Here is a 12,363-nt window from a genome sequence, read left to right on the forward strand (position 1 = left end):
CCTGAGCGGATCTTCAACAATAGTTTAGCAGCCAGGACTCGGGGCTTCCGAACACCAGGCTAATAAACCGTCCTTCCAAAATGTGGTCCCTTCACTTGGTCCACTTGATCACTTGGTCCTCAGTTGTGCAACAAGAGGTGAGACGATAACAATCCGGCTTTAAATTCTGTATATTCGGCAGTTTCTTTTCCAACAACGGACCGAATAGCTTTTCTCACGTCTTTCTCCGCTGCCATTACTGAACTGAAACTGACGCGCTTACATCAACGTCATCGTTCTCAGCCACTCCCTCTATTCGCTGATTGGTCCTACAAAAAATTGATTTCTGGAAACCTAAGGATATGGAGCGATCCCAGACGCAGTACTGAAGTAAAATGAAATTGAGCGGAAGTGCGTAGGAGGGCGCAGCCAGGCTAGTTGTCCAGTAACTCCAGTTGGAATTTTCACCCGATATGGCGGCCACGCTACCGAAGCGCCATCTAGTGGCTGTTACCAAAAAAGCATCAGAGTTTCGCCTCTTGTTCTTCTATACTCTTTGATGATACGCACGAGGTGATCAAAAGCTGCTTTTGAAGTGCATACAAATGTGTGATTACTGAAAGAAAAGAGTTTAAACCTTTCCGGAGATTTATGAAGTTGGTTCAAAAGGAAATTCCCTTTGATGTTGAAAGAAAACTTCTGTGAACTCTGGTGAGTTTTTTTGTTAAGATAGCCGTGTAGTCGATGTGCTTTAACTGATTAAAGATCAGAAAATTGTATATGAGTTGTGTTATAATGAAAAAAAAATAGTCAGAGTTATAATGTTAATTGAAAGTATTGTTAATTGCGATGTTGATTGAAACTATTTGTGTTTTAATGCACGTTGTGCAAACGGAGATCGGGGAAACTGATAAATTTAATTCTTGAAACATTTATTCTATGATGTTCCCTGTATATGTACAACCCATTCTCACTCCCCGGGCGTCAAAAACTGAAGCATGGTCAAGGTCCTTCCGAGTCACAATAAAGACGCTAAAAGTACCCCAAGGCGTCAGTTAGTTGACGATTAAGGAACTCCATTGATTTCAATGGCTTGCCTTATGCATCACATTAAGACGCAAAAGGTAAATTAGATCCTACGTCATCGCAATTTTCTAAAACTCTGGTAAGAAATAAATGAGCCTATTAAATTTATGTTTTTTTATAGCCAAGTTTCTATAGCTACATAGATTTATTTCTTGCTGTCTATAAATCCTCGTTTTAATATTATTTGTAAAGACTTTTATCTGGAAACCCCAGCAACTTCAACGCATTAAAATCCATAATGCATGCTTATACATATATTTGCGTTTTTAAAATGCATAATTAAATGATTGTTTAGGTCTACTGTGAATTCAACATTGTATTGTCTCTGGTATACATCTGGCCTGTTTCTTATTGTGAAAAAATGGGAATTATTAAACCACACACACATTTATATGTATAATGCTTAATGTATTTGTTTACTGCTATTTGCTCTGTATGATATTTTTCTAATAATTAAATTATCATCTCGCTAATGTTACCTGTAGAATATTATCACGTGTATTATCGATATTTCGTGCTTTTACCGGCATGGTTCTTATGTTGGCCAATCAAAACATAACTCTATGCGTCAGTATGAAGACGCCGGAAGTACCCCTAGGCGTCACTTTATTGACGATCAAGGAACTCCATTGATATCAATTGCTTGCCTTTTGCGTCAGATTAAGACGGAAAAGGCCAATTAGACCGCTAACAGTTACAGATATATCTAACATATAGCTAACAGATTCTTCGTCATCGCAATTTTCTAAATCTCTGGTAAGAAATAAATGAGCCTATTAAATTGTTTTTTTTTATAGCCAAGATTCTACATTTATTTTTTTGCAGTCTATAAATCCTCGTTATCTGTAAAGACTTTTATCTGGAAACTCCAGCAACTCCAAAGCATTAAAATCTATAATGCATGTATCATGTTTATACATATATTTCCTTTTTTTTAATAATACATAATTAAATGATTGTTTAGGTCTACTGTGTATTGTCTCTGGTATACCTCTGGCCTGTTTATTATTGTAAAAAAAAAAGTGAAATATTAAAACACGCACATTTATATTTATAATGGTTAATGTATTTTTGACTGCTATTTACTCTTTAGGCTATTTTTACATTCGATGCCTGGAACATTATTAAATTAATTATCAGCTCGCTAATGTTATCTGTAGAATATTATCACGTGTATTATCGTTTTTATATTTCGCGCTTTTACTGGTTCTTGTTGGCCAATCAAAACATAACTCTTACACAAAATCAACAGGGAATTTTTACAATTATAATTGTTGGTTTATAATGAAGACATTTTAAATATTGTACTTTTAAAAAATAAAATAAAAAGTAAAAGAAAGCAATTCCACCAAAGAAAGTTTTCTTCTTCTTCTTCTTCTTCTTCTTCTTCTTCTTCTTCTTCTTCCTTTTTCTGGTATCTCGCGGTAAATCCTGTCGCACTTTCCAATGCGATACCTCGTGTTTGCACGGTAGGTTCTGTTACAGAAATTACAAAATGTCAGTTTCTGGATTTATTGTACTTTTGTGTATCATGTTCACACGTCTATCAAGGCTGTTATATGTCAGGGTATATTGTATATCGTTATACCCAAAACCTATTGACGGGTGCTAATGACACCTGAAGCTATGGTACTATAGTGCTAATGGTTCCAATTAGGCCTGTTACGTCAATACCAAGTGTTAGCATGCTAGCTAATAGCCAACTTTATAACCTGGGATTTGTGTCAGACTGCAATAATAGACAAGTTAAAGAATGGATGGTTAACTTTTTATTATTTACATTTAATATTGACTTGGTCTATGTTCATTCAAAGACATATATAATTTATACAAGTGTATGTACATTTGTTAAACATAATATGTGACTTATGTGTTTATGGGATTTGCATTAATACACATTCTGTAATGATAAGTAAAAAAAAAAAATACTTAACTGTTTGATTTTCATTTAAAGTAGCCTATTTCTTTCACATGATCTATACAGTACATTATGTCATCCAGTCAAAGAAATATCTAATTATAAATTTATTTATTAATTTTCTGTCCACACCACTACACTGTCTCCTATTACTGTAGCATCCAAACAGAGAACGTTAGGTACAAAACTCAAATTGTGCTCTACCAAATGATTGATAGGTCTGTTAATGGGCTCTATCTTGCACCTGGCGCAATATTTGCAGTTCCAATTTGCAGTTCCAGAAAACAATTGTGCCAATGACCAGAAAAAAACCTGGTATAATATCAGTGTCGCTTTGCGAGTACATTCAGATGCTATTTTAATGCCTGGCCATAATACAGAGTGTGAAGAGATGATTCTCTCATCTACACAGATGCATATTACTTTTTGCAAATGAAACATTATTATAAGGAAAATATATCAAAACGAGGGAAATCATTGTTGTGTCCATGACAATGGCAAAAATAGGCATAAAGCTTACACATTTACCCAAATTATTATATGCATATTTAACCAAAGCTAATTTGGGTGTGTTTGTCCCTTTCTCTTTCTTTTACGGCCTTGACGAGAATATCGATCTCCTCGGCTGTGAACCGATTCTGAAGCGCGCCTGGTAAATGCACCTTTATGATAGATTTGCTCCGGTTGAACAAGCTCACCTCGTTCATCACGCTCTTAAACGGAATGTGATATGACGCTCTTATTGGTTTATTTCCGTTACGCCCAAACCACACCTATGAATAATGAAGCTACTCCAGACCAACCCCTTTTAGATTTGTGCCAGGCGCAAGAGGCATTTTTTCCGCTGGGAAAATAGCAACAGCGCCAGGATCTGCCCAAGTTACTTGCGCTTTGCGCTTTGACACTTGCATTTCAGATCGTTATAATAGGGCCCAATGGGTTAAGAGCTTATAGCTCATAGCTTCATGTCATTCTTTCTTCAGTCGAAAAGAAATTAAGGTTTTTGATGAAAACATTCCAGGATTTTCTCCATATAATGGACTTCACTGGGAAACAAACGGTTCAAGGTCCAAATGAGAGTTTCAGTGCAGCTTCAAAGGACTTTAAACGACACCAGACGATGAATAAGGGTCTTATCAAGCGAAACGATCACTCATTTAAAAAATAAATAAAAATGTTTTAAGTTTTATAAGCACAAATGCTCGCCTTGCTGGCTTGCTCTGTTCTCTGATGCGTGTTCGTGACTCAAAGGGTCCTAGATTATTCATCATCTGGTGTCGTTTTAAGTCCTTTGAAGCTGCACTGAAACTGTCATTTGGACCTTGAACCGTTTGGACCCCATTAAAGTCCATTATATGGAGAAAATCCTGGAATGTTTTCATCAAAAACCTTAATTTCTTTTCGACTGAAGAAAGAAAGACATGGACATCTTGGATGACATGGGGATGAGTAAATTATCAGCAAAAGTTTTTTTTTTTTTTAAAGTGAACTACTCCTTTAACATGTTTTAAACAGTAGCAGTTGCCTGCACTTTATTTGATTGCATTGTAATGTTTTCTTTCTTTTTTCTTTTAGAGCAAAATGACAAAACCAAAACAGAGACCATGTCCCCACTGCCAGGCACTCAACAATGCCAGCTGCAAAACATGTAAAACATGTTTTGCCAGTTTAACCCTCAAAAAGAGAGTTAAAAACAAAGAAAAAAATATTGAGGATAGTGCTTGGAAGTCCAGCACTAAAATACACAGAAATGCTGCTCGTGTGGTGGATTCTGCCCGCATTGCTGTAATCCAAGTGTTCTCATATTTATAATGCATTTATTATATGTCAATTTGTTTACATGTAAATACATTTACTATAAATGTATTTACACAATACTATTTAATTATTCACAGTTACGTATATGCTTATATTATATTAACACACACACACACACACACACATATATATATATATATATATATATATAAATAGTAGCAACTCATAATGGTTGTAATAAAATCTTCATACTTTAATAATTTTCTCAAAATGTAATAAAATCCTGAGCTCATAATGTAATAACAATTTTTACATTTTGAGAAATGCATTGCATCATAAACTTACCAAAACATATCATATTTTCATTACTGTAATACTGTAATAGCTTTTAAAACATAAACATATCAGTATTCCCTTACAACAAATTTAAAAATCGAAATCCAGTCTTTCAAGTACTAATGTTTTTTTGTTTTGTTTTGTTTTTTTGGTAAATAAACGTATGACAACATTTCATTATGTGCAGTTTTTACATTATGAGTTGCTACATTACTTTTGAGCATTTAGACACCTTTCCCTTTTACTTTGATAATCCAGTTGATTTGCTACAGAATTGTCTGGTAAGTCCCTGCTTACCATTATAAATACATTGATATTTATCAGCTGTCTGCATTTGTTTTTACAGGTTAAGAAATTGGAGGTACTTGGCTATAAGCCAATTCTCTTCATTTCTAAAGAGAGAAAAAATGGGTTCGTGGCTGATGTCATCACTACAATGGGTCCATTTGCTGATGGACCACTTCAAACCATCTTTGAAAAGATGACTAACCTTTATGAATTTTTTGTTAAAAGTAAGTATTTCGTTAATATGATCTACATATATAATATTCAAAGAAATAATTTCTAATTTTCTTTCAAAAAACCCCTCATAGAATACCAGAGGATGCAAAACCACACCAGTACTGCTGAAAATGTCTGCCAGAACCAGTCTTCTTCTCCTCCTCCTCCATCTTCTTCATTCAGCCTTCCTCCTCCTTCCTCCTCATTTGACACCCTTCCTCCTCCTCCTCCTCCTTCTCCTCCATCTTCTTCATTCAGCCTTCCTCCTCCTTCCTCCTCATTTGACACCCTTCCTCCTCCTCCTCCTCCATCTTCTTCATTCAGCCTTCCTCCTCCTTCCTCCTCATTTGACACCCTTCCTCCTCCTCCTCCTCCTCCTCCTCCACCTTCTTCCTTCAGCCTTCCTCCTTCCTCCTCATTTGACACCCTTCCTCCTCCTCCTCCTCCTTCTCCTCCATCTTCTTCATTCAGCCTTCCTCCTCCTTCCTCCTCATTTGACACCCTTCCTCCTCCTCCTCCACCTTCTTCCTTCAGCCTTCCTCCTTCCTCCTCATTTGACACCCTTCCTCCTCCTCCTCCTCCGTCTTCTTCCTCCAGCCTTCCTCCTCCTTCCTTCTCTTTCTACACCCCTCCTCCTCCATCTTCTTCCTTCAGCCTTCCTCCTCCTTCCTCCTCATTTGACACCCTTCCTCCTCCTCCTTCTTCACCCTCTTTCTACACCTTTCCTCCTCCATCTTCTTCCTCCAGCCTTCCTCCTTCTTCCTCTTCTTTTGACACCCTTCCTTCTCCATCTTCATCCTCTAACCTTCCTCATCTTACCTCCTCTTACATCACCCATCCTCCTCCTACCTCTTCTTTCCCCACTCGTCCTCCTACACCATTTTCCCCCACCCCTACTCCTACCTCCTCTTGCAACACCCCTCCTCATTCTTTCTACGATTCAAATATTCCATCTACAAACCCTTCACTCCACTGCCAGAGCAGTCATGCTGCCCCATCTAAGCCCAATGATGCAGGTGATTTTTTTCTTTTACTTTTGTTTACAAAAACTGTAAAACATGCATTAAGTTATATTTAAGCTTGAACAAAGTTATATTCCCAATTGTAGGAAAGTCAATGCATTATTTGTTAGTTTTTTTTATTAGTTGTAATCCAGATTTAGTTCTGACTGTATTTTGACTCAAATTTGAGTAAATATTTACATTGTGTTCATGTGTGTGTGTGTGTGTGTTTTACAGACAATTCCTCCACAATAATTCCAAGGACAGGAGGCAAACAAGGGAAATGGATGTATAAACAAGCAGGTTTTGTGTATTTGCATTTTTTTATTTACACTGACTAACTACAAAGTAGAACACAAGTTTCTTTTTTCAATGTAATTTTTAAAAGGCTTTTTTTTAAAGTCGTAAGATATTGTTAAATTCCATAACTAATAATAGACAATAATGTCTATGAAGTGTAATATTTATATGTAACTGAATGTGCATAAACTGGAATAATCTCCTTCAATGTTCAAACTTACATCTTGATTGCAAAACATGCGTTTAAATGCGCACAGGTGTCATACTATTCCTGTGTGCATTGTTGCTGTTTAAGTAAATACTTTTAAATAATGATTTACAAACAAATTTCATTCTATTAATGGAACTTATATTTAAGCCCTAGTTTAAATTATTGATCGAGAAATTATTTTTAAGAGAGCGGAAGTAATATATATTTCTCTGACGGAAGAGAAAAGAATTTTATTTGCATGCTGTTTTGCTGTCAGAATACGATATGTTATGCTCTCCATACTGTAATGACCATACAAGATAAGCAGCTCCTAATGACAGTGCACAGTGCCTTTTTGGTTAAATTTTTTTTTTGCCATTATACAAATGTAAAAATCATGTCATCCATGGGTGTATTTGGGTTCATAATGTGCACTATTACCAAACCACACAACCAATTCAAAGCAAACTGTACTACGGATGGTCTAATTTCAGATGGTCTAATTTTTACTTCAGATGGTCTAATTGGCTTTATACACAGCTGCGCTACTTCCTGAACTTAAGCCAGCTCCTTGTTTCCTGTCTGGCATTATTGGCCAAATTGATTAATTCAGGTGTGTCTGATTATTGTTGCCATGACTACTGAGGTCAGGTACACCTGAATTAATCAATTTGTCCAATAATGGCATACAGGAAACAAGGAGCTGGCTGAAGTTCAGGAAGTAGTGCAGCTGGGCATAAAGCCCATTTCTGAAGGGTTTCAGGTGGCCATCCCATTGCATAAAAATTGCTTACTGAATTGTTAGTATATCATGAGTGTAAACATTTTCTGATTATATATTATAGCCTTTTATATTTTTCTTTTGTAGAATGCCAAGTACATCCCAGATTAAAAACATTTCCATATGACAAGATCATAAGGAGGAGGATGTCAAAGAAAGTAAGATAGAACTTATATTTTGTAAATGTTTTTTCAGAAATGTATTCCTTAGTAAAAGTTTGAAACGTAAGATTTTTTTTTTAAATAATGTAAATTTTAATTGTGTGTGTGTGTGTGTGTGTGTGTGTGTGTGTGTGTGTGTGTGTGTGTGTGTGTGTGTGTGTGTGTGTGTGTTTGTGTGTGTGTGTGTTACTAACAGTTAATGTTGCTTATGTTTCTTAAAGGGTGTCAGAGAGGTCAAAGTGAGATGGAAGCCTTGTTCAGGATGGTATGTATCATATAAAACCTGTATAAGGATGCACTATGATAATCTATGATAATTATACAAATGAGATAAACCGGTTGTTAAAATCTTGGATATTAAGTGTTGCGTCTTATAATAGTCAAGTCAAGTATGTGTATATATATATATATATATATATATATATATATATATATATATATATATATATATATATATATAGTGCTTTTCACAATATAGATTGCATCAAAGCAGCTGCACAGTATCAATCAAAACATAATTAAAAATAAACTTAATAAACTAATAAACTTTTACTAATTCATTTTGAGCCTAATACATATTTCTTGCTTACATTTTTGTCTTTAATTGTCTTAACTGAATGCAAAAATATTTTTGCCCTTCAAAAAGTCAATATATTTTAATTAGTTACATGTCATAGCCTGTTCTGTGAATTTTTTATATGATTGTTTTTTATATTTATTTTTTTACTGATTTGCAGTGGGATGAAATGGACGGACACCTGGGAGCCCTACAATCTTTTCTTCCCAGAATAAAGTGCAGTGTAATGTTTTTGTACCTGTCTTGGTTAAGTTGTTAAGTTACTAATAACTTAAGTTACTAATCTTGGTTAAGTTACTGTGTTTGTTGTTCTTGTTTTCTTTTCTACTTTTATTGCTTGTAACTGTTTTTACATGCTGTTTATACCTTTGCCATTTCCGAATAAATCTAACAATCGATTGATTACTTTTCACTTAAAAAAATCACTTTTATGCTAATTAATGTTAAATAAATGATAAAACATTGGTACTGTGAGTGTCTATTTTCCCCTGGAATTCCATTTTGGAGTAATATTTTCACCTGGGTGTTACAAAGGCTGGACATTATTACATCTTTACATGATCATCTGGTAAATGTTATTGAATTGATAGTGTTATTTATAGCAAAATGGTTGTTCATGGTACCAACTGAGGTACCATGTCAAAAAAAGAAAAGAAAAAAAAACTATTATAAATAATGAACTATAACAGTATATTTAACTATTTAGAAAAAAAAGACTATTCATGCTAATGTTAACAGGCAAACTTTTAATAAAATATTAGCATATAGCATTCAAATATTGTAATCAATTAAGTAAACATTGCTTTAAAACGGTAAAGTGAAAAGATTATAAATGAACAAATTGCCAAGTCTAGTAGTCAGTACTTACACTGTCTGCAGAGACTTCATATAGATCAAGTTTGACATAACAGATAAAACGTTTGTTAAAATTGCTTTATACAGACAGAACATGCGAATAGCATGGGATAAAATATTACAATAATAAGTGTGGCAGCATTAATTGGTAACGGGATTAGTAATTAGCCTATATATTGCATTTGAATTTCGGATGAAACATATGTTTGTTTTATTTAATAAACATTGTTGCCAGTAGTATAAAGTACGACATGTCTTTGTTAACATTGTTTTTATAATTCATAATAATATCCTTTCATGTTGTGATGCTGATGAGTCAAACGTAAAAACCTCTGATTGGCCATTGCGTCGATGGCACAACATAAATGGCTGTGATTGGCTACAAAGCTCAACGGCCTAAAAATTTGAAAAAGAAGAAGAAGAAAAAAAAATTGCGGGAGTCAGTGCCAGCGTCTTTGAGCTTAATGAATGGAAACAAACAGAACAGATTGTCAGTCTATTTGATGGCAACACAGACAGACAAATAAATATTAACACAGTCATCTACATGGACAATTTAGTGTCAAATATACGTAGCCTATCTAAATGTAACCATGGACACATACATACACTAGGCTACACTACATATTTTCTGTCAGATATGATATGTTTTTCTATGTTTTCACTATGCTATCCCAAATTTACATTCCAGCAGCTTTATCTTGTTCTGATTTCATCCTTGCCATCTCTTAATGGATAATTCATTTGTATGTTTTCTCTGCCAAATTTGGACATTTTGAGGTCTCTAAGCCATTTAAAATTATTTTGCCGTTATTATTAAGTCAATAATATATTAAGTTAACATTAGGGTGTTGCAATGTGGAGAGAAATTGCTAATTTACAGAGATCACTACCCTAACCCTAAGTGTGACTATACACCACAATGAACAACAAATAGCAGTGCCATGTTTCCCTGCTCCATCAATAAATGACTGAGGCGTATGGGTAATTTATTTTAAAATGTTTAGCAAATAAATTAAATAATTAGTATCTTTAATGAACAAAGGCATGTCTTATTATGTTCATTGTCCAGACCCCAATGACATATTTTAGAGGCAGGCCGAATTTTGTTATTTTACTGTGAGTACTTAAATGCCTTTTTGAAAAATTTGTCCAACATGATCTAGTTAACCAGATGTCATATTGAGTAAACAGAATAAATTGTAAGACTTTGATTAACAGTTATTTGAAATATGCCCCTTTTTGCTCTTTCGGATAGCCCTATATGTGCCCATGGGGTGTAAGGACAGTAAAACATGTGCATAAACATACACATATTATCTTATACATGAATGAATGCAGTCAACAACAACAATTGTCATGGACAACAGTAATGGGCAACAAGTCAAAGAACAACAAACTGTGTTGAATCACATTTGAAATATTATACTTGAATACTGTATTTTCTCTTTCCACACTTTTCCTTACATCATGCTTGTATTAGTTGTTGATGGGTATAATGGGATATGATGAAATACAGAAATATTTGACCGTAAAGTTGTAAAAGCAATAAATAATCTTACTAGGCTACAGACTAGCCAACTAATTATTATCCAGTTCATAGTCACAGAAGGACCTGGAATGAGCTTCTCTATTTATCTCTCAAGCAACGACTTTGTCCTGTGGAACCAGAACAATAGTACAACGTCCTCTTTAAATGTTGGGCATCAGTACTTTGCATAATCTTGCTTATAATTGAGTAAAGGGTCTATGTTGAATTCAAGTTGTGCCTTAAAGGGATAGTTCACTTTGAAATTAATTTTTGATATGTTTTAGTTTACCTCAATGGCATCCAAGATGTAGGTGTCTTTGTTTCCAGTATTTTAATTTTTTATATTTTTAGGTCAAACCGTTCTTGTCTGTCAGTCATTTAATGCAGGTCTATGGTCACCACCTCAAAGAGCATGCACAGAGAAGTCCAAATTAAACATGATTTAATGACTCGTAAATGTAAGTACACATTGGTGGCCTAAGAGACAAAACGAGCGGTTTGTGTGAGAAAACGAAAAATATTTATATCGTTTTTACCTCTTGTAACCACAGCCATGTCAAAGTGATCTGAGGGCGTGGGCTTACAGGAGGTAAAAACAGTATAATTACTGTTTTGTTTTCTCACACAAACCGCTCTTTTCGTGTCTTAGGCCATCAATGTGTACTTACATTTGCGAGTCATTAAATCATGTTTAATTTGGACTTCTCCGTGCATGCTCTTTGAGGTGGTGACCATAGACCTCCATTATATGACTGACAGACAAGAAGTTTGACCTAAAAATATAGAAAATTGAAAATACTGCGGAAACAAAGACACCTACATCTTGGATGCCCTTGAGGTAAACAAACATATCAAAAATTATTTTCAAAGTGAACTATCTTTTTAAGTGTCTTTTTAGCTATATAGCACTTGAACCTCTTGTAATGGAGTTTTCAGTCTTCCATCCATGTCAATGCAATTTGGCATATTTAGTCTATTTGTCACTGTAACAGGTATGTGCAATGATAATATTTTGGTGGTTTGTCCCAAATGTCATTGATACAGCCAAAAAAAGAAAAAAAGAGAAAAAAAGATTGTCTCGGTAAGAGTCATGGAAATTGTATATAGTTTATTTGATTAAACCAACAATTAATAATAAAAAAAGCTCCATCAATCAATCCTCATTTATTTGTAAAATACATTAAAAACACATGTTGGCCAAAGTTCTTTACATTGTAAGTACACGTACTTACCAGGGCACATTCATCTGATCTAGGATTATAAGACCATGTGTGAATATACCAGTTTCTTTTGAGTATTGTATATATTTTTGGAGTACATTTTATTTCATTTGGACAAGCACAATATGTAACTGTCAATATATGCACACTGAATATAGACTGAAGACTT

The 12,363-nt window shown here is 34.5% G+C and overlaps 1 protein-coding gene and 1 long non-coding RNA gene across 2 annotated transcripts; both read left to right on the top strand.

The window, feature by feature from the left end:
* The first annotated feature begins 4,564 nt into the window (after window positions 1-4,564).
* LOC148970924 (uncharacterized) lies at window positions 4,565-6,662 on the top strand. Its single transcript, XM_089123060.1, has 5 exons — window positions 4,565-4,768; window positions 5,424-5,589; window positions 5,671-5,754; window positions 6,154-6,594; window positions 6,658-6,662. Exons 1-5 carry the CDS (start codon window positions 4,565-4,567, stop codon window positions 6,660-6,662), a joined length of 900 nt encoding a protein of 299 aa, XP_088979186.1.
* A 151-nt stretch (window positions 6,663-6,813) lies between these two features.
* Window positions 6,814-8,974, top strand: LOC148970925 (uncharacterized). Its single transcript, XR_016147403.1, has 4 exons — window positions 6,814-6,882; window positions 7,938-8,008; window positions 8,233-8,276; window positions 8,749-8,974. It is a non-coding gene; the product is annotated as an uncharacterized LOC148970925 (long non-coding RNA).
* The last annotated feature ends 3,389 nt before the right edge of the window (window positions 8,975-12,363 follow it).

This window comes from Pimephales promelas, chromosome 18 (genome assembly GCF_988280905.1).
Source record: "Pimephales promelas chromosome 18, fPimPro1.hap1.1, whole genome shotgun sequence".
NCBI classification, from domain to species: domain Eukaryota; kingdom Metazoa; phylum Chordata; class Actinopteri; order Cypriniformes; family Leuciscidae; genus Pimephales; species Pimephales promelas.